This window comes from Anabrus simplex, chromosome 1, assembly GCF_040414725.1.
Source record: "Anabrus simplex isolate iqAnaSimp1 chromosome 1, ASM4041472v1, whole genome shotgun sequence".
Classification (NCBI taxonomy): Eukaryota; Metazoa; Arthropoda; class Insecta; order Orthoptera; family Tettigoniidae; genus Anabrus; species Anabrus simplex.
The window spans coordinates 1579617863-1579642165 of record NC_090265.1 but is presented as its reverse complement, the minus strand read 5'-3'; the positions used below and the strand labels follow the sequence as shown (position 1 = coordinate 1579642165).

The 24303-nt window shown below is 38.3% G+C and overlaps 1 protein-coding gene across 2 annotated transcripts in view; it reads left to right on the top strand.

Annotated features, from left to right (window-relative positions):
- Positions 1-24303, top strand: part of LOC136880955 (luciferin sulfotransferase) — a 331501-nt gene that overhangs the window by 30981 nt on the left and 276217 nt on the right. Inside the window, exons 5-7 of one of the 2 annotated variants that reach the window (XM_067153507.2) lie at positions 9671-9791; positions 10256-10350; positions 12928-14171. In XM_067153507.2, the coding sequence (XP_067009608.2) occupies positions 9671-9791; positions 10256-10350; positions 12928-13239 (528 nt within the window). In that variant the 3' untranslated portion in view covers positions 13240-14171. Of the gene's footprint in view, positions 1-9670; positions 9792-10255; positions 10351-12927; positions 14172-24303 lie in introns of those variants that run through there. The other variant, XM_068225602.1, reaches the window with a different exon arrangement.

Genomic DNA, 24303 nt, shown 5'->3' with positions numbered 1-24303 from the left:
CCTAACAGTCCTAATTTTAATACCTTCCTTTCTTTCACATTTTTTAACCACGACAAGAATAGCTTCGTGAGCACTAATACCATATATTACTTCGGTTTCTGTACAGAACACATCTGGATGTACCGGCACCACATCCAGAATATTCTTCCCTAAAGAACTAGTCCGCAGAATTCCAGTAACAATCTTAAGGTAATAATAATAATAATAATAATAATAATAATAATAATAATAATAATAATAATAATAATAATAATAATAATAATAATAATAATAATAATAATAATAATAATAATAATAATAATAACAATGCCCTGAATTGACGTTTTCATCATGCCAGTAGGTTGAAGAAAATGGGGAAACTGACCTCCGTCACCCTCATTGGTACAACTAAGGTGTTGAGCCTAAGAGCTCTCCTCAGTTTTCTGGCTGTAGCTGTTTTTGGCCCGCGAGATGTATTTTATTTCCCTCAGACTCTTCGGACAAGTCCAGCGAGCCCCGCGAGCCGCCACCTAGGACACGCCCGATAGAGGAACAGGAAAACCTCCACGGGTTTTCTTTCAGAACACTGATTAATCATTGTTTCGCGGAGCCAAAAGCTAAAATTAATAAAACCTGGGCAGAAGAAAGAAGAATTTCGGTGTGAGGATGAAGAGAAGAAAGCAAAATCAGCAGCGAAATAAGTTCCAGCGTGCTCCTCAGTTGGGCATAACGATGTGAATAATAATAATAATAATAATAATAATAATAATAATAATAATAATAATAATAATAATAATAATAATAATAATAATAATAATACCCACATACATACTTCAAAGTCCAAAAACTAAAGATTGGAATAGTAAAAAAAATCACATATCTTGGAGATTGGATTAGTTCGAATGCTGTGGAATGCAAAGAAATGTAATCCAGGAAAAATAAACTTGAAATGGCTTTCCAAGTAACAAAAGATACATACAACAAATTTGTCCTTTTATGGGGGGGGGGGGGGTCCAGAACTAAACATTATGAAGCAGTGATTAAACCAGCAGAAACCCTAAAACATGAATTTCAAAGACCAGATGGAGAAACTCGAGCTAAAATAAAGGAAAATTTTAAGAAAGATCATATGACCAAAATTTTAGGATAATAAGATAATATACATCATCTACAAGAAAATTCTCATATATTGTCAAAAAAAAAGAAAAAGGAGGGCAGACTTTTACGGTCATCTTCTCAGAATGACCTCTAATAGATTAACAAAACAAGTCTTCCGTAACCGCAAAACAAAACACAACTGGTTTAAAGAAACTGAAAAAGACTAATAGGATTACAATTTTACTAAAAATTCACTATTCTATCGAACATTTAAAATAACTAAAGACGAAAATATAAGTTTCCAATACAAATATTCATTAAAAGCCAAACCTATAATCTCGGAGGACGGGAGGAAACGAAGACCAGAAAGAATGAAGAAATACTGGGCACTAAGAAAAGACAAACACTCAGAAATATGATTGATTCAACGTACCCCAATGATGGTGAAACTAAAGAAGAAGTAATAATTTGTAAATAGAGAAGAGAAAGGAATTCTGAAGAAAAGGAACATGACTTAAACTAAAACTTTAAACGAAAACTATATGTCATATGTGATGAAGAAAGGACAGCCATGTCGAAAATAATGAAGAGCTAAATTCCCAGCTAATTCTTTGAAGAGTTAAATGTATATGCTTTTATTTAAGTGCTCCAATGTGGGCGAAAATAAATAAATAAATAAAATAAATAAATAAATAAATAAATAAATAAATAAATAAATAAATAAATAAATAAATAAATAAATAAATAAATAAATAAATAAATACATAAATGGAAATAAATAAAATTGTAGCGTAATCCTTAGTTGTCCATTCGCTTGTAAAAAAAAGATTCGTATGGCCTCAGCTAGCGTATGCAGGCATTTTAAAATGATGCCATGTGGCTGCCCGACCGTTAATTTCGAAGTTCCATTTTACTCTAAGCCTACTAGATTGCAAAGTAAACCGAATTTCTCTTGGGCGTGTTAATAAATTTTGTCGGGTAAACACCAAATGTATCACCAGATAATTTTTACAGCCTGACATCGTACGACATGGAGCGTCGAATCGACATTATATCCGCCCTTCAAAAATCCGACTACCTCTCGTAGGTTTGAACCTATGATCTTGGAATCCGGAGGACGGTACTGTACCATAGACGGGGCTAATTTTGACGTGCTAATGCTAGGGATCGTAAGGATTGTCAAGATGACGGATTTGACTTTGTCAGGAAATGCTTCTGATGGAGGTAAGATGTCCTAGTAAAGACTTTTTTATTGCTTTATGTCGAGGAAAAGAAATTAATTTGATCTCCGCCTTAATGGTCTATCAGGGTTGTCCAAAACCGATCCCCTGTGTGTGAATACCTTCACTTGTTCATCATTTCCAGCACGTTTCCACAGTAAAGTCTGAACGATCGAAATGACGGGCAATTTGGTACATCGTCAACCCTGCTATTAGAAGCCTGATTATAGAGTACAGCTTCCCTGAATCCTGAGCAGCTGTTCGTTCACATGTCTCGCATCTTCTAGGCATGATTGTCATACAGGTCACACGAACAGTGGCGGAAACGCCCGAGTACGATGAATGTTTACCCACCATCGCACAGAACTGTATAATATCTTCCAACGATGCAGCTGTTTACTTACTTAGGTGGTAATTGAATGCTTTTCTAAGGCTTAACACATATATCAGTCAGTATGCCGGTATTCTACTTGTTATGAAAAGAAACGGGAAGTGTAGACATGCATTCATGAGTGGTACAACAAATCACTACTGTTAATCGTTTCATACCGAGCAAGCTTGCCATGCGGTTTGGGTCGGGCAGCTGTGAGCTTGCATTCCCACCGTCAGCATCCCTGAATATGGGTTTTCCGTGGTTTCCCATTTTCGCACCAGGAAAATGTTGGGGTTGTACCTTAATTAAAGCCACAGACACTTCCTTTACAATCTTATCCTTTACCCATTCTTTGGTCACCTAAAACGTTCAAAGAGTTAGTGCGACATTAAATGACTAGCAAAGGAAGAAAAAGTAATGTATTTGTTTCCACTGATATATTTCCAAATAACCTGCTGCATCGGAGTTAGCTGGAATTTTTGGAGACGTATTCCACCTCAGACGAGTGAACATGCTGAAAATAATACTTGTGAATGTACCTGGAACAACATTTGATAGGAAGTTACTAACAGAATCACATGGGTGATAATGGATGAGACTACCACCTTATGGATAATTTGAGAATACATGGACTCTACTGTCATAATTTCTGTTGAAAAGTGTTTGTTTAAAAATTTAACACCAATACAATTTGGTAGATGATAGGGATCAGATACCGAGAACGAAGAATTATCTACAATCTGTATAAAAATCAGTCTGCACTGATAAGAATCGAGGGCTTTGAAAAAAAAAGCAGCAATCCAGAAAGGAGTGAGGCAAGGCTGCAGTTTGTCCCCTCTCCTTTTCAATGTTTACATAGAACAGGCAGTAAAGGAAATCAAAGAGACATTTGGAAAGGGAATCGCAGTCCAAGGAGAAGAAATCAAAACCTTGAGATTTTCCGATGATATTGTTACTTTATCTGAGACTGCAGAAGATCTCGAGAAGTTGCTGAATGGTATGGATGAAGTCTTGGGTAAGGAGTACAAGATGAAAATAAATAAGTCCAAAACAAAAGTAATGGAGTGCAGTCGAACGAAGGCAGGTGATGCAGGAAATATTAGATTAGGAAACGAAGTCTTAAATGAAGTAGATGAATATTGTTACTTGGGTAGTAAAATAACTAACGATGGCAGAAGTAAGGAGGACATAAAATGCAGACTAGCACAAGCAAGGAAGAGCTTTCTTAAGAAAAGAAATTTGCTCACTTCAAACATTGATATCGGAATTAGAAAGATGTTTTTGAAGACTTTCGTGTGGAACGTGGCATTGTATGGAAGTGAAACATGGACGATAACTAGCTCAGAAAGAAAGACAATAGAAGCTTTTGAAATGTGGTGTTACAGAAGAATGCTGAAGGTGAGATGGATAGATCGAATCACGAATGAAGAGATACTGAATCGAATTGGTGAGAGGAGATCAATTTGGCTAAATTTGACGAGAAGAAGAGATAGAATGATAGGACACATCTTAAGACACCCAGGACTTGTTCAGTTGGTTTTTGAAGGAAGTGTAGGGGGTAAGAACGGTAGGGGTAGACCAAGGTATGAATATGACAAGCAGATTAGAGCAGATGTAGGATGCAATAGTTACGTAGAAATGAAAAGGTTAGCACAGGATAGGGTGGCATGGAGAGCTGCATCAAACCAGTCTATGGACTGATGACTCAAACAACAACAACAACAACAATTTGGAAAATAAACCCAGATCTAACGCACGTCGTTTATACTCTGCGCTACGGCAGCTGCAGTATGGGAGGTGCGTACATAGTTCTCGACCTCGCAAGCAGCCTGCACGTGTTCGACCTGGCAAGCATTCGTCAGTCTGAATCTCAGTTGTTAACATAATGAGGCAGTTCTCGTTGAAACAGTGCATTTTCGTATGTAAAAGTTCTGGTTCCATCTTAATGGTCGTGTGAACAGTCATAACTCTCGCTATTGGTGTGCACAAAATCCTGATGGTGTTTATGAATTCCCTCATTATAGTAGGAAGGTTGGTATTTGGTGTGCTGTTAGTGGAAGACGAATAATTGGGCCTATTTATTTCGAGATGGCAGTAAATGCAGAGAGGTACCAAGAAGAAATTTTGACGCCATTCTTCCATCCGTTTACGGAAGAAGAAAAATCGCGTGGGTGGTTTCAACAAGACTCAGCCCCTGGTCATAAGCAGAAGATTCCCTTCTTACAATCTTAGACGTGTTTGCAGACAGAGTGATCAGTGCTGGTATATTTCCCCCTCGTTCTCCAGATCTAACAGTGTGCGATTTTTAGTTGTGGGGTAAACTGAAAGAAAATGTATATCGAACAAATCCTCTAACAGTGGAGGAACTGACAGAAAACATTACGAGTGAAATCAGAAACATTATAGTGGCAGAACTCACTCGCGTCAGCCAGAATGTGGTTATCAGATACAATACCTATATAATCCAAGAAGGATGACACTTTCAGCAAATTTTATAAGGTAACAATGATAATAATTTCGTGTGGCTATTTCAAGCCGAGTGCAGCCCTTGTAAGGCAGACCCTCCGATGAGGGTGGGCGGCATCTGCCATGTGTAGGTAACTGCGTCTCATTGTTGTGAAGGATAGTGTTATGCGTTGTGTGTGAATTGCAGAATGTTGGGGACAGCACAAATACCCAGTCCCCGGGCCATTGGAATTAACCAATTAAGGTTAAAATCCCTGACCCGGCCGGGAATCGAACCCGAGACCCTCTGAACCGAAGGCCAGTACGGTGACCATTCAGCCAACGAGTCAGACATTTTATAAGGTAAAATTTCATGTAAGATTGCATACACGCTTAAAGCAGGGCGGCCGCGCGCGATATAAATTCGGCTGAGGCAGCTGCCATAGCGAAGAGTACAAACACCTTGCGTCTGGACTGGGTTTATAAGAGAGACTCTGTATGTAACGACAGCATGACACATTTTGAGGCTGTGGCATCCAGTACTAACGGGCGCCAGGAAATGTTCTCCGCAGTGCCTACATAATGTAGCATCAGCAGTTTAGTTGGCAGCCCGGTGACGTATCTGTCATGCTCACTCGCCGACAGGCCAAGGTCAATAGGGTAGCAGTACAGGCAAGGCTACACTTGTGAGCTGTGCGCTGTCGAAATCGTCAGTGTGTATTGCAGTAAGACAGCGTTCAGATAGATTATTGGAATAGTGCGACAGGATACAGGTGGTAATGTTTACTAGTGAAGAGAGAGAGAGAGAGAGATTTTTTGGTGGAATACATTTTTCGCGAAGGCGATCGGTTTACAGAAAATGTTAAACTGAAATTTCAGCCGCGGTGTCCTAATTGAAAGTGTCCAAACCGAGATACCGTTTGGGAATTGATAAATAAATTTCGTGTGACCTGCTCAATTCACGATGTACCAGGAACAGCCAGGCGTACGCTTTTAACAGACAAAAAACTTGATGAAATTTCCGATATAATGCTGTGATAGTCTTCGACAATATGTGTAGACGTGTTGAAGTCTGTCCTCGATCATAAGGACAACACTTCTAGCATCTGTTATGAATTGCTGTGGTGAGTACAAAGTTTACTGTTACTGATTGTTGTTTGTTTGTTTTGTTTTGATACAAGCGGCGGCAGCCGTGCTGCCAACTTAACTGCTCATGCTACTTCGCGCAGCAGCACGTAGTCGCTGCGGAGAACATTTCCTGGCGCCCTGTATATGAGTAGTTTTATCACATACACGACTTAAGTCTTCATTTAACTAGACATCCATCCTATTGTAGAAATGTTTCCAACTGTAGCGAAAACACGTTTTCATGGAAGTAGATACTCAATCTGTTCTAGAAATTGGCTGGTACGCCGTAACTTGCTCGTTAGTGACGAAGGTTATGTGAATCGTAAAGGCTACAGTTAAAAACCGTGTGTGTAACTCCCTTCATCTTCATTCGAAAACAGCAGGGGCTATGAGCTGCGGGCGATACAACAGTCCGAGAGTACAGCGTTTTAAAAACAAATTGTAGCTGAAATAGCTTTTTCAATGTATGCACGTTAGGAACTTTCAGTATCACGTATATTACCTCCGTTCAATTTGATCAACCCTCCGGCAGGTGCGCATGAGTACAAAGTACAACAGCACCAGCATTTTAAAAATATTTCTTGTAATAAGTGAGAAAATGTTTCCGTCATGGTATGTATAGCCTAAGGGATCGTCCACCAGATGACTATAGTTCCAAAAACTTGGTAGCACCAGGCACTGGTACTAGAGTCTTCATCTCAATAAGTACATTGTGTGTTTCATTGGCCTGGCCACGTGAGTAACATTACTTGCACCTTTCTTTCTTGATGTTTAGCGTTTACAGCTCACTGTGAATATAGTAGGAGCATTTAATAATAAAGACTTTTGGTTATTGTAGTAATCATTATTTAGATATAACTGTGGTTATTTCCTGCAATAGATCGTGTATTGTTTCTATATTACGTTGGGTCCAAGCAGAATTATTTCAAAACCGCACATTCAAATGGTGTCATTACTTGCGTTAATTGTTTTGTAAACAATTTTTAAGATTTTATGTATCCACTAGACATTTCACATGCAGAAACCATTCAAACTGTGCCATAACTTGCTTTCATTGTTTGTAAATCATTTGTAAGAGTTCGTGTGTAACTACTGGATATTTCACGTGCAAAAGTCATTCAAATTGTGCCATAACTTAGATTTATTGTTTATAAATAAATTGTAAGAGTTTGTTTGTGTCCACCGGTGGTAATATAAGAGTATCTGACTACAATTTCTGTTATTAAACGGGGAGAAAATGTTGCACAAAATGCAACGCGCGCCCGATCTCGTAACAAAGAAAGGCTCGCCTGCCAAAGGGTTAATGCTATCTTCATGAAAGAAGCATATCCCTGAGAGAGGAAATAATTTATCATGCAAACTACCTTTTGCGATCGAAAAACACTTTCCTCGACTGTAAATACGTGTATATAAAGATTGTGATGGGAGCAAATCTCTAATTATAAATTTTGTTATAGCAATGCTTTATAAGACCATGAACTGCTATGATTGCAGTAAGATAAAATGCCTCTCAATCGGCCACTAACTTTAAAAGGATTACAATTATGAAGGGTGCCCATTCCATAGTCAAATAGACACCAGTGCGATTCTATCAAGATACACCTGAAAAGTGTGTATCCGTTTTGGTAACAAACAGTCTGGTCGTTAAGAGTGCGAGAACCCAGAATTTTGTCCTGAAGGAGTTATTTTACATACTGGTAAATCTACCGACACAACGGTAGTGTATTTGAGCACCTTCAGTTATCACCAGACTGAACCGAAATCGAACCCGAAAAATTGATCTCAAAGTCAATAGGCGAGTCCTCTGACGTCTGGGACACTCAGTTCGAATATCGAGTTAGTATGAAAGAAGATAATTATTTGCATATTTTCGATATGGGGCTCTGGGAAAGAATAAATAGGATAAAATGCACTGATAACATTACAAGTGAATGTACTCTGAAGTAGGTTATTACTGACACAAAAGATGAATGATCAGGCTACATACTGAGGAAGTATTTTAATAATCTTATAGAAAAGCGAATGAAATTTGGAACACTGTTTAACTTGAAGAGATTATGAATGTTTACTACAATGAAAGAAGTCTTCTGAGACATGTGTGTCGGGTGCTTCAGATACTTACTCCGTAGTCGAATGGGTGGTCTACCTGGTCTGCTGTAGGAGATTTAATTGTGATGCACGAAACGGTTATGCACGCAACAACGTGACGACGGAGGAGAAATCACTGACTGCTGCAGGCACAGCAGACTAGCCGAAAACTAAATTTGCTGAAAGGCCGAAGGAGGGCCATGTGCGTTTCTCAATGTACAAATAGCTCTACCATGTAGACATTAACTATAGTCAGAAGCATGGCAATGGAATGGCTACGTTATACGAATGACGAACTTATAGTTGGGGAGTCTCCGCACAATGCACAGTATTATTCAGACAGACGACGTCAATTTCGAAGAATGTTCTGGAATACACGGAAGAGACTACGCAAGTATTATACGCTTCGTGTGGCAAATTGTCCCTTGAGGACATGACAAAGTGATCTGGAGGAAGGAATTGTTGGCGCAGAGCCTCATATAGGTACTAGAACTGTGCCATACTGTATACACAATTCTGCACTTGCACTTGCACTTGCTACATGTCCGTCGCGAGACTTCCCGCGAGTGGATCACTAAACGCGCGAGTCGTTCACACCTGACCATTAAATTCATTGTCACTTAAATATTATAGATGCATGTATGTAGAGGCTCGTGTTTTTGTTTATCTTGTTAATATCCCAAGATTGCACGATTCAACCCCCCGTGGACACATTTACGGAGATATCTTCAATTGTATGCAACATTGCCTGAAAACAAGGCTATGCGCTAACTCTGGGCGGCACCAGCAAGGTTAACAAGAGGGCTAAGGAATATGTTGAGAAGAGTAACATTGTATGCGGAACACAGGCATGGCTATTTTGAGCACTACTTGTGCTGAAACGTGTAACCGTATTCATGCATATTGTTATCTAACTTTTCATACGAACACGCCTGCAGGTGCGCCAAGACATGCGTCTGTCAGGCAATACAACCCAACTTTGTACGGAATATCCATCTGAATCACCTGGTACATGGAGTGTCCAATCCGCATGATGTTGGTGGGAAATAGGGGACAGATCGCCATTTTTCAGTAGGTTTCTGAATTCTCGTCATCAACCATTTGTCCTTCGAGTATTAACGGTTACCAAACTCCATGGAGAATACTGGTGTATGCTAAATCTGTCTTGAATCTTCTAGTTCTTTTGACTTTGAACAATGTTTGGTGGTGTTTAGCCATTATCACTACAAAACTGAAGCAGGGGAAGAAAGTAAATAATTCAAAGATCTATGTGCCCAGACTCATTACGGTGACAATCTGCCTGCCTTTTAATATCTTATTTGCTTGTGTTATTTTAAAGATTATCCACGTGACTCGCGAGCCCAAGGACGTTGCTCTCTCCTATTTTCATCACCATCGCCTCATGGACGCCTACAACGGCTCAGAAGATCTCTTCTACGAGGCATTCCTAAAGGGTTACCGTAAGTATTGCACCACTTTTAACCAAGAGTTCATTAGAAAGTAGCCATTCACTTCCAAAAAGACGAACTTTTATTATTAAAGTGTGTTAATACCGAATCTAATAACTGAATTTCGCGGTATGATGCATAACAAAGTGCAGGTAATCTCCTATGCATCTCGTTTCCAATAGTGTTTTCTCTTATCTAATGTTGGGCAGAACCTCTTTAAAATGTGTTGACCACACTAGTCCCTTGATGAGTCAGTCTCTTATTAGTTTGAAGTGAATTCCGGCATATAAACAATAAATTATGAACAAAGGTCTGTTCTAGGTGGGAAATGAAAGGGAAGGAAAACAATAAAAGTGATCTGAGACTAAGGGGTAGACATACAAACGTTTGGATGTGTCGTGCATTACGAGAACAGAGAGTAACAACAGAAAGCCATATATAAGATTTTAATGTTTTTTGCTTTTACTTTCTTCCAGTTGAATACAGCCCGTATTGGGATCATGTTCTGGGATTCTGGAAATTAAGACATCAACCAAATATATTCTTCATCACGTATGAGGAAATGAAGAAGGTACGTTAATAACGCCATACAGTGCTATGATTTGTGAAATAATTCATACTTTACGTATTTTACCAGCTCGAGGCATCATGAAGGAGCAATTTAAGACCATTTAATACTGTATTTAAGATTAAGGTGATAAATTTGAACTCGAGATAACTTTATCTACCTATCTACCAGCTGTTTTGCTACATCAGAAGAGATCAAAACTTGAACGTTACACAATTCAGCTACGACGAATCTTTGCAGCGGAAAAAGTGGTTTCTCTGCGCTAACGGCTCCTGAGTCAAAACCCATCTCTCTCACAAATTAATACTCATTTTAACACGTCTTCCCACTGCTACATAGTCAGCCTCCGTAGCTTCGTTAGTTACCGTCCTCGGAGGATCAGGTTCGATTCCCGGTACTGCCAGAGATTCAAGAATGGCAGGAGGGATGGTATGTGGTTAAAATGGTGGGGGTATGCCTGAAAAGAGTGCTGCATCACCCGGGTCTGAGGACACGAGTTTACTTTATTGTTATATAAACTGATTTGTCGCTTTAGAGGTAGATTTATCGTTTTATAATCTCATGTTTGTACATTCATTCTCGGCCGAGAGAAGTGTTATTTAAAAGTTGGTCTAAAATATGCATGTCATAATTTCGTTGCTGACGTGTTACGGAACTCTCGAGGTGCACTCAGCCTTCAACTAATAAACTTTACTGCTCAGTTCTAGAAACCTTACGGGTGAGTTAATTACCGCTCTTAGATCACAGTGCAGTCGGAACGTCCACTCTGATTCACATACACCTTAAATTGCACCATTTCAAGGAGGTTTAAATACTTGTAGCTGAGGTTATACTATTGTTCTTCTTCTTATTAATTATAACGCCATATTTCTAGATTTATTTGTGGTCGGTGGAGCATGGAGGCTCAATATAAGATTTGAGTAGAGGTTTAAGACGAGATGCCCTTCCTGTCACCACATGCTTTTTTTTTTTTTTTTTTTTGCTAGTTGCTTTACGTCGCACGGACACAGATAGGTCTTATGGTGACGATGGGACAGGGAAGGGCTAGGAGTGGGAAGGAAGCAGCCGTGGCCTTAATTAAGGTACAGCCCCAGCACTTGCCTGGTGTGAAAATGGGAAACCACAGAAAACCATTTTCAGGGCTGCCGATAGTGGGGTTCGAACCTACTGGATACTGGCCGCACTTAAGCGACTGCAGCTATCGAGCTCGGTCCACCACATGCTAGTCTAAGTGGAGTTCGCATTCGAAGTCACCAGAATTCGAATGCGGTACTCTCTGGTTGAGACGAGAGTGAGTAGAGCACTACGTATGAGCTCACACTCTATTATTATTATTATTATTATTATTATTATTATTATTATTATTATTATTAATAATAATAATAATATTATGTCCGGCTCCATGGCAAAATGGTTAGCGTGCTGGCCTTTGGTCCCAGGGGCCCCGAGTTCGATTCCTGGCAGGGTCGGGAATTTTAACCATCATTGGTTAATTTCGCTGGCAAGGGGACTGGGTGTATGTGTCGTCTTCATCATCGTTTCATCCTCATCACGACGCGCAGGTCGTCTACGGGAGTCAAATAGAAAGACCTGCACCTGGTGAGCCGAACGTGTCCTCGGACATTCCCGGCACTAAAAGCCATACGCAATTTCATTTTTTCATTATTATTATTATTATTATTATTATTATTATTATTATTATTATTATTATTATTTATTCATACCAAGAACATCCATCTGAAATGTAATGGCCTACTGCCTACTTCTCCTTATGCAACGAGTAGCGGAATTGTAGTATTTTAAGTTACATGGTATGCTAAACTATTATATCCAAAATTTCGACAGTAAATTTGGTGCAAACATCTTACTTTTCAGCTTTCTAAGGCAAACATGTTCTGACTTATGGTATATTTCGATGGCCGAAAACGAAATGTTTACAATTAAAAATCCATTATTTTCCAGCAGAAGAATTTAATTTCTTAGCGGTTTACATCAATGCCTCTCAAAAATGTACTTTTTACACATTTTAAAATGAAAATTGATGTGTAAATAGTTCTTATATCATTTAGTGTAATCTGGAAAAGAGTTACAACTCAAAATGACCATTTCAAATTCAGCAAAGCGGCTAATGCCAGAACATTGAAAACCGTTTGAAGTGCTTCCTGGCATAATAAATTAGATTTTTTGTTGTAAAATTTTAGTAGCTTGTAGAGTTCAAAATGTATTATACATTGATGATAAAATCTCAAAAATACATTTTTTTCAGTCGGAACCCTTTCATTCTCATCCATCCACTTCTCTATTCCACATTTCCTGAACGTTATCATTTATATCTTTCACATTGTTATCATGCACAGTAATATACGATAATTAATTAGCTCAACTGTAATAGACAAAGCCTGTGTATTACAAAAACCCAAAGAAATTCAAGCAGAACACCACTATCATCACTCTCAAGGTCGTAATATTATCGTCGTTAATCATTCCTTAATTGCAGTAATATATTTTATCCGCGTTAAACGTAGGATATTTCTTGAGTAGCTTATGTAACTGATGAATTTTTATTTTTGATTTTTTCAGAATCTGTCAGGGGCTATTCGCAGATTGGCAGAGTTCCTGAACAAGTCGTTAACGGATGAGGAAGTTTCTCGTCTCACTGAACACCTCGACATTAAGAACATGCGTGAAAATCCTGCGGTCAATAATCTCGAGCATATAAAAAAAATTAAGGCTGAAGGGAAAGCACCGAACGAGGACGATCTTCTGTTCATTAGGAAGGGTGAAGCAGGTGGAGGTCAGAAATCAATGTCTCCTGAAGTAGTTGCTAAGTTCGACTCGTGGACGAAGGAACACATTGCTAGCACTGACTATCCTTGGCCTCATACCTCATGATTATGTTGTGATGTTTGCGTGCAGAAAATTTGGCCCATGATCGTTGATCGAAATAATGTTGTTTATTCCGTAAGATTTCCACAGTTTTACACCTGATTCACCTAGTAGTTTTTTACGCCTCTCTTTGAATGGCTCGAAGTAAATTGAGAGAAACAAATTTGAACCAATTAACGATGTTACATTCGATGTAAAATGAGGAGTGGGTCAGAAATAGTCTCCCTTAATGGAATTTATATTATTGGTGAAAATGAAGAAAAGAGGTCAGCTATCCCAGACTAATACAATTAGAATCTCGAACTTGTAAATTGAAGAGTGGAGGAGGGGGAGTTAAATAACTTGTCAATCAATTTGTCTGAAACGTGCAAAAGGGAAAGGAGTTTGATTCTGTAAAGGTGTTGTTGTTAGACATTTACAGTATTACAAAGATAAATGGGCGTCTCAATATGGGTCGGATTTTTTGCTCGCAAGTGCTCAAAGCGTTATGCAGGGATGTCGACATTTAATATAATTCTCAACTCATGAATCATGTTGCAACAAATATAACGCTAGAGCGTTTATAGCAGCAATATGAAGATTCCATACTGTAAGTTTTGTATCAAATGCATGTAAAATATAACACAAAAATGGTTTGGCAGGAAAATTGATATTCACATCATTATAAATTAGCTTGTGTATTCATTATTTAGATCTGATCACCTTTACTTCCTTCCGTACCGATAAAGCCGTGCTTGGTCAAACATTTTCATACAGAAAGAAATGGAATATTCGCAAAACAAACAAAAATTATCAAGTTAAATTACAATTTGTCATTCAGGTTGAACAAATTAATTTAATGTATCAGGCGACATCGTTATAGTTATCATCATCATCATCATCATCATCATCGCCCACGTTAAATTCATTAGATTACTTTCTTTTACTGGTCTGTAATTGTTGATTCTGTTTCTAAAACAACTGAATAAAAATGATTAACTTTTGACAAAAATTACTCTCAATTGTTCGTCCAGATACTTAGGAAGACAAAATTTTCTTCTTTCGCTCTTGAGCGCAAATTTGAGATTAAGAATGCCGGGCGCCCTATGCCTGATCTTGATATAACGAGGCAGACTAAAAGTAAAGAAATCGTGCATAAATTCAGGATAGATATATACAAAAGAACCGAGTGGATCTGTGGGTGAGAAATTACTAACTGATTGTTTTGTTTTCCTTGTTTATGTTTCGTGAGTAATGAAAGCGGAAGGACTTGGACCAAAGTCGGAATGGTAGACTTAGGAACTTTTCCCCCAAAAATAACGAAACATGAAAGTTCTAAATCTCATATGGTTGCACAATTATAATTCGATCACTAGGCGAGTTGGTCGTGCGGTTAGGGGCGTGCAGCTGTTAGCTTGATTCCGGGAGATAGTGGGTTCAAACCCCATTGTCGGCAGTTCTTAAGGTGGTTTTCAGTGGTTTTTCATTTTAACACAGGGAAAATGTTCAGGTTGTACCCTAATTAAGGCTACGGCCGCTTCCTACCCCTAGGTCTTTTCTATCCCATCATCGCCATAAGACCTATCTGTGTTGGTGCGACGTAAAGAATATTGTGTAGAATTCAATCTTCGGGAAGACATGATATCGGTAGCAACTTGACTGTGTTAACAGGCAGTCTGAGGAAAGATACAATGGTCAAGTATGGAAGAATCGTCATGTGCTGTCAAAAATGATCTACTGTATAAAGATCTTCCTTCCGTTGAAACCCCAATGATGAAATTCATGCGCCGTCCCTGCATTACATACTGCCTTCTCAGTGTTTTCATTAGGCGTTGTAACATCCCTAAAGTTCTAGAGTGTGTTTGTCGAGAATTAAACATTTATGTTCTGCTGATCTCAGACATAAACTCTGCTACTGTTCTGCTTCCGAACACCTGTTTGGTAGACCAGAATAAAACACTAATTCGTAATTCTCCATTGTCACTTATTCAATATTTGAGAATTTTAATATACTGCTGGCGATTACAGTGGAAACGCTGCAAAAGTGAAAGAAGTAGAAGTGAAAGCTATATTGATTATAGAGACGCATTATGGTACGAAGATGGAATGAATACATTTGTAGCTCAGTTCGATAGGCCGATGATAAAATATCGTCTTGTGAAGCAATTGCGCTTTGTAGAGAGAGAGAGAGAGAGAGAGAGAGAGAGAGATATTTTGGCAATGATCGTTTAGTTGTACTTCCGCATTTATTTACTTTCTCATGCGGTTTCACATGGTTCTTATGATAAAATATCCGTAAGAGGCCCTGAAGAAACTGAAAACTACGGACATTGTTCGAGTAAATAAGCTCTTTAAGAAAACAGCACTGAAAGGGGCTCTATAGCCTTTTTAAGACTATAAATTAGTATCATTTAAAATTAGTAATAGGCCTAGGCCTATTCAAATTTCCGTAAATATTTGGTAATAACACGACTTACACAAATCAAAACACACACATGCTAGCATTCCAATTGCCACCATTATGGACAGTTTTGATAGGTCGGTTGGTCTTTTCAAGAACGACTCCAATCCTCTGACCTTAATGCTACTCTCAATCGTTCCAAGATGGTGAATCGAGTAGCCGTACATGTTGGAAACTAGTGAAGGGCAGAAGCGAATACTTTCCAGAATCGATTACTATGCATCCGAAACTTCTAGAATCTTCCATAACTCGAGTAACTGAAAAGTAAGCGAACTCTGGACATCATGAACAATTCGTATCCAGGAAGCGCTTTAATAAATAAAGGCTACCCTTGTACGGTGTAGATATGTTATTTGACGAACATATACGAAATTTTAAATAGCAGCTATTTTATATAAATTTGATATTAGGCCATTGGTTGTTGTCAAAATGTGTATTTTTATTCTCTCAATCCCTTTCTTAATTCTCTTATTACTCTACTGTTATTTTCCTTCATATATATATTACATATCGATTGTGTTAACTAAAATTTTTTTCACCGAGAGAGTGGCCACGTGGGTCAGGGCACGAAGCTGTCAGTTTGCATTCGGGAGAGAGAGGGTTCAAATCCCACTGTCGGCAGTTCTGACGATCTTTCTCTGTGGTTTTCCATTTTCACACCAGAAAAATGATGTGGCTGTATCTTAATTAAGGCCACGACTACTTCCTTCCCACTCATACCCGTTTCCTATCCCTTCGTTACAATACAACTTGCGAGTGTCGGTGCGATGTGAAGCAAATTCTGAAAAAATAAAATAAGGAACATTTTATTTTTCCTGATAGGAAGTATAAAGAAAGCGAACAATTTATTGTGAGTGATTTGCTTTCCGATAGTGACCTATCATTACAACTTGATATTGGCGTATAAGCTCAATCAGTAAGATTCTATTCTAGAACTTCTCGTTCTTCCGTTTGAGAGAAGCATTCGAATACACCGAGAACTTCTCGTTCTTTCGTCTGAGAGAAGCATTCGAATACACCCTAGGTAAATACTCGTATGATGTTCATTACTCTCTTTTCCGCCATCATGAATACAGAGATAGTTCTGTGTTACGTCCAGAGATGGCGTTACTATCCTCTATGTTGTCGGATATTGCATAGAGAGAGAGACCAATGTGGTCTCGCTTTGGGATTATCATTAATGAATACCTCGAGCGGAAGTTTTCGAATACTTTTATCAGGACTCGAGATATCTCGAGAATTTGTAAGAATCAAATTCTTCGACATATAAGTCTCCAATACTCCCATCACTATTGGACACGTGGGCTCGTTATTTTCGTATTCAGTCGGTGTAATTTCATGAAAGTTGACGGTAACTATGTATTAGTTTCCTTGTAGAATATAAGTGTGTGAGTGTATTCATATGAGTCATTCGTCACTTCTTACGATCTGCAATTATACGCAGTAACGTGAGAGTGTTTGTTTTGATCGTAATGTGAACCGGTTTTAAGTCTGACTACGGCAATGTGTCTCATACAAGTTGATACAACTATTCTTAAGTTTTCTAAGGAATAACAAATTATGAAAGAAGTGGTTTACTACGTATATATACATCATGACTAGAGCCCGGAATTTTATGCAGTAATAGGTTAGAATGCAAACTTACTGAAGCGAGTAATAAGTAGAGTCTAATCTGCCGAACGGTTGTGCTGCGAGTTTTGCATAAACGTTAGCGATCCGGCCCATCAGAACCCCTAGAAGTTATGTTACTCTCGCTACATTACAGAAGTGCGGCCTAGACTACACATCCTAATAACCAAATTAGTTTCTTTTTAACCTATTACTGCATAAAAATACGGGCTCTAATCATGACTGTTTTGAAATCCATGACAAAATAGTAGTGTACATACATCATTTTGTTCTGATTCATGCTGTGGTTAACTGTTATCAAGTAGACTACATCACAATGAATCTCGTCCATGCAGGTTAGACATCATTAGTTAGTCGATAGCTTTTTCATTTATGTACCTGAATGGATAAAGAACTACTATATCATTACGTGAGTTACTGCTATGTCATACGTCCTATAAAGACAAAGTTGGAATTCAGGAGGAAAAACTGGGGCAAGTATTCAATTGTAGGAAGGGGCGTTAGGGACTGGATTAATTTACCAACGGAGATGTTCGATAAATTTCCAATTTCTTTGCAATCATTTATGAAAAGGCTAGGGAAACAACAGATAGGTGACCTGGGCGACTGCCCTGAATGCAGAACAGTGGTGACTGATTAAGATTTTCCATAAAGAAAAGCTTAGCATCACCAGCGTCGTTAATTATGTTAGCATCATAATTTCGGGTGTGCTTTCCTTCCATTGGATGTTGACCATAGAAATTGTCCACTGAGTCAACGCTTTATGTTTCATAGTTCTCATGAGAGTGAATACATTGAGGAATTTTGCACCTTAATTTATTTCTAACATTTAAAATGATGTTATAAATATTTTAACAGTTTTATAGTGTATTTCCATCATTCCAGTGACGTGATATATAAGAGAAAATGTTATTTGAGTAAGTACGTATGTCCAACCCTTAACCCATTTCTCTACGGTATCGGGTGTGACGTGAGATGAAACCTGATGCCGCCACATAGACTAATCCTGTCGAATAGTACGAAGGAGTCTGCTCAAGGCTTATCGTCACCATCTGACATACGAATCACCATCAACAGCGTCATATTCTCTCACTCCATTTGAAAACTGTGGGGAGGTTTGGAATTGAATCCAGGCTTTTGGCACGCAATGTAGTGATTAGAAAGTGTATGCTGCCACCTCCCCTACCCTGCCGGCCAACACTCTGAATGTGAAAATTTTTCGACCAACGGGATTCGAACCAGCTAACCATGGTGTCAGACCATATTATAGAATTCAAACCTTAACGATCATAGCAACTAGGCGGGCTGTCATTTAACTAAGTGAAATTTCTAAATAATCAGCCTGTTGTTCTCTTTTGTTGTCGGGCTGTACATCTATTCTAGCAGAATATATTTGATTCTAGTTTATTGTATGTGATGGTAAGTTGTTGGCGAAGCGTTTTCATATGTGCAAGTGTGATTTTCCTTGTGATGTTACATTTATCATGTTAAATTACCGCCGTTGGTATACCGTAATATTATGTACCGGTACGTGTTATTTTCGTGTTAGCCAATACCAGCAGTCCGGCTACTTCGGCCGCCATGTTTTTCTATGTTACGTTCTGAGTATTGGAGTCGGTTTTGGTCTTTCACTGGGCCCACTGGACTGCGAAACTGCTGTCAACAAGACCGACCGACGAGGATTTGAGTCGGTCTTACTTTCATTATTATACACGCCAGGATTCACAGAATATTGGAAATGTCGTCCTACATGCCCTGCGGATTCTATAAGCAAGATCATGGTCGTTCGCAGATACACCATGAATAAACTTCCATTCTTGAGGGACAAGGAGATCAGGAGTCCATTATTTCATTTACCATCATATAACATCGGTGCTTTTTTTCTGGAATTTTTTTTTACCGGTACTCACTTGACCCATTCCATACATAGAATACTGGAGTCGCAGGCTGCAGTTTCTGTGGTGTCATATAATCATAATATTGCACTACAAGGTAGCCGGTTGCAGTATATTACCTAAAAGTTAACTTAAAGCACATAGTGTACCGTAATGTCTAAGAAGAACACCGTTGTTTTTATAAATATTAATAAGTTGTTATTATATTTTTATTGTTATAGAATAAATGTACAGGATATTTAGCTTTTAACTCGTGCACATAGATAACACTTTATTGCCACACTTGTATTTCTGTTCATTTATTATGTATTGTGTACTGTTTATGCACTGCTTATGTTTATCAGTGGGTACGTAACTTTTCATTATGACTTTTCTCATTCTTTTTTTACTTTTATGCTCCGGATTACTCCTTATTTTGTTTTATTTCCTGAGCTTAGCTTTCATTCTTCTTTATTATGTTCTCCATATGTGTTATTTAGGTTAATTATCCTTGATTTTAGAATAGAATAGTACATCTCTTTTATATATGTATTGAATTGTAATTCACGTGGTTAGAGAGGGCCACGAGCCCTAACTTCGCCACTGCTAAAGTCAAATAAATAAATAAAATATACGTATATATAGAACGTGAAATTCTCAGAAAAATATTTGGGCCAACACACAGAGATGGCATATGGAGGAAACGACCTACCGAAGAGCTGTACCAGCACACTGGCAGACTCACAGACATGATCAGTAAACGCAGACTAACTTTCTATGTGCACATACAGAGAATGGACAACAACAGATTTACAAAGATAATCTTTGACGTAGTAAACAGTTCAAGCAAGAAAACAAATTGGTATTATGAAATAGAGGAAGATTTAAGGCAGGTGGGGATCAACAAGCAAATGACAGGAGACAAAAAATAATTCAGAAACAAAGTTAGGAATGCAAAATGTATAGTAAATGAGAAGAAGAAGGCAGGAACATAGTGGACAGAACAAAGGAAACAGGAGCACAGTCAAAGAATGAATAGATTTTGGGAAGAGAAGAGGAAGAAGGGAAAGAAGTGAAAATTGTGTCATCATGAGATATTCGAGTTCAAACACTGTCCATAAGGGCGAAAATGATATGAATGAATGAATGAAAATATTTAGGACAAAACACAATTTAACCTAATCCTTACATTAACTTTCAGACTTCGACATAGGTAACTAAAATGTTTAGTAAAAATGAAGACATGAAATTAGTGCATTTTCCATAACAGTAACTTTCACATTGGACCTATGATGCTGATGTCGCCATCTTTCAGCGAACGTTCTTTCATTTTTGTGTCGGTAGCAAGATGTCTCTCTTTCAGGAACCAGGAGTTGGTACATGGTAGAGGTCGACAATCTCCTGGAGGAGAGTCTATCAGCTTGATAAACGTAAATGAACTCACAGTTGTCGGGTGTAGATAAGCCCTTGTTGTTGTCAATATTAAGTGCATTTGCGAGAAACCACATTCACATTCATAGGTAGAAATAGGAATGTTGTTGAAGGTTAGTAGTGACGCTAGCATTTTCTTCTCAACAAGTAATTCACGCCTTTTAGAACTTAGCTGTCTTGAATCCTTAATCGCCTACACAAAATTTCTACTCCAACTTCATCAAAAGTGACGTTCTGCTGGACTTTATCTGCCCAAAATTCAGGGTAGAATATTTTCGTCCATTCTGTTATTTGTATGTCTTCTTTATTAACAGACGGTTTTCTGTCCGTTGTGTTACACTGTCACAGAACATTTCAAGATCCAGAGAGCTTTTTGCATAGGCAACTCGACCTGTTTCTCTCTTCTCCAGGGTCACTCTCTTGAATTTCAAATTCTTAGCTGCACTTCGAGCTTTACGGCATTAAGACCCACTATCAAATGTCCTATCTTCGAACAGAAGAATCTGCCTGGATGTTATTTTATAAGCCTTGTAATGAGTCATATCGTGTGCTTGTAGTTCAACACTGAGTTCTGACAACTCCTGAAGAGCATTTATCACACGTTACACCAAGATCAAGAATATAATCAACGATGTTTTTTTTCAAGACACCATTATAGTAACTTATTCATTCTTATCCCCGTTCTCATCATGTTTTTCTCTTTCAAAATGTGTCATGAGAAATCCATATAGTTTTTCTAAACAGCAGAAATTTCGCTAACTTGAAGCTACCCAACGAGTAAAAGCATTCCTGCAATGTGGTTGAGTTGCTGACCCAGATCGTCAGAAATTTTTGTCGATTCTCCGGCATTTTTCTAGGTGACTGGTGATATAATGTATAAAGGTTGTCAGAAAATGACTTAATCCTTTGTAACTACATCTCATTCAGAGAGCTGAAGTGTAAGGTTTGCGCAGTGCCGAAACAAGACATGTGGATATTGCTCCTTAAACATGCCTTTCCTTTTCCCTAACACAACAGAGGCTCCATCATATCCTACTGCAGTGAGGTTTTCTTTTAAGATTCTTGAGAGAAGTCCAGTTCGTTCATAATTTTAATCATACAATACAAAATACCTTGGGCAGACACATTCTGCAACTCAATAATACCAATAAATAATTTGTATGTTCGTCCATGTCGGGAAGCATTGTCCTTACAAATATTATTAAAGATGATCATTGGCTAATAGTATTGCTCTCGTCAATTAGGAAATGTATTAGATTATTTCCTTCATTAGGATTTTAATTATGTTGGTACGAGGATTGGTTAAATGAAGAATTCGATCCATATCACTGCCATTCACTCCCCGGAGATCAATTACAGATTCAAAACCATTAAATGAGTGACCATTCTTTAAAAAATTTTAAGCTCTTATGAAGATTTTGGGGATTATCTCTTTGTCATGTTCAAGAGCTAGAGTAAAAGAGTTCTCTAGCTTTTTGTTTTGCCGAAGTTAATACATTAGTGGCAACCTTATGGGCGGATGTAATTATCTGATTGTGGATCATTTTTTTCGTAGAGGAGCCATCTGAATTTTTTATTTTCACCAAAATCTTAATCTGAAAATTTGTGTATGGCTTAGAAGTATTCATACCTTGTTTGTTTCTCTCTGGACCCAAACGGATTACTTCTTGACGTATTTTACAGCCACGATTAATCATTTTCCCTCGCAAAACTCGGTCTCTGCTGTGGAGTACAATCTTTCACATCCGCATGTTCGGCAGCCACAATCACGTGTTCAGATTTCAAAGATTCGATTGCAGTATTTTCCCCCAAACTTGTTTTCGGCACATCACATTCACTCGAATCACTCTCACTCAATTTCTTACCTTCCGGAGCGGAAGAGAAGAACTGAGCGATTTTCGAGTTCATTGCACTTGATAAAGACCCTAGGGAAAAACAAATTCACATACATAATTCACAGCAGACGCAACCACAGCAGACTAAGCAACAAAGTTAAGTGAAAAGGAAGTGAAGTGAAGTTGGTCACACGAAGGAAGTTCCCAATTTTATGTGGCAAGCACGTACAGTCGAGAGAGTAGTATTATCTAACTAGCTTGATATCATATACATTTTACCAAGACCGACTACAATATCTCAGACGCTAATGCTACTATCGATTGGCGGAAATGGTGGAAATCGTGTGGGTCGAAGGGATCTGTGGTTCCCACATGTTTGTTTACATTGTGTTGAGCGGAGAGGAAGTATTATTTCGTCCGCGTTATTACGTATAAAGTATATACGTAGTCATTTACGAGTAATTCATATTGTGTACGCCTAGTGTTAGAGGTGTAAATAATCGTGCTTAACCCTTAATTAGGCGCTCACGGAGATTTCCTCCGGGCCGGTTACATTTTGCACGGTACTGAACTTCCCAGTGATCTGTGGGTCTCCCCATCCCTATACCTTTCTCCTTGTTCATTTGGACTCGGCCTGTCAGCATTTCAGCGCGATCTTGCATCCTGTGTGTGAGTGTGGGATCATTCTTTTGACGAGTGACATCGCCTGGACGTTTCCTCCGTGTGCGATTAAGTAAATTACCTTATATATTACTGCATTTTTTATTTTGGAGGTCGATGACCTTGTTGTTTTGTTCTTGTAAACTTATTTTAGAAAAATATTATTTCATATTATGTGATCATTGTAGGTGATATCACAAGATCATTCGACATAGTTAAGGTCTACAGTATTCTGCTTTTAGATCAAACAAACTGTGTAAAAATAACCTACAAGTACTTAAAAGGGTTTCTTTTAATTATACCGAAGAATATTGCAAACGAACATGCCAAAACAACATCTCAAAGGACGAAAATGACGCGAATTTTTAACCCCGGAGATTACCTCCGTGCGCGACTAGTAACGTAATAATTTTCGCGCGACTAGACAAGGGTTAGTAGAGCCTATTGTTGTGTTATAACGGCTGTAGCATTCGCCAAAATTGATCGCTAGTGCTGCGTACTAGGTTTAGATCAAATAATTATACTGTTGCAGATAACGTACTTTAGCTTTTACATTCCCTGAATATACAGTTCTAATATATCCGGAATATTAAGCCAAAGGCCAAACCGTTCAACGTATTGAATCAAGATTAGTGGTTAGGAGGCGTCTCTTTCCAACAGAAAGTGGTAGTATTTTAGGGAGACGGGTTGAATTTCGCTAAGTTTTAATCTACTTTTGATGACCTTAGAACAACAAACTCTTTGTTCCAATTAACGTGGATGATAGTGCTCTTTTTTAGAGGGTAAATGAATGTGGTAGGTTTGACGATATCTTGTCAAGGAATGCCTGTTTCGAAGTGTCGAGTACCTTGAATGTGAAAGTGTTTTATAAGAAAATAGGTCTGTGCCAACCGAGAAATTCTGTATAACAGCTAGGATAAGCTGTACAATTTGGCGGGTCAATTTGCAATTACGAACATCTTTCCACCTTCAATAAGATTTATATCCTATCTATATATATAAAATAACTTGTCCTGACTGACTGACTGACTGACTGACTGATTCATCATCGCCGAGCCAAAACTACTGGACATAAAGAAATGAAATTTTGGGGATATATTGATATTAAGATGTAGGTGCTCGCTAAGAGAGGATTTTCGGATATTCCTTCGCTAAGGGGGTGAAAAGGGGGGATGAAATTTTAAAATGAGTGTTTCTATAT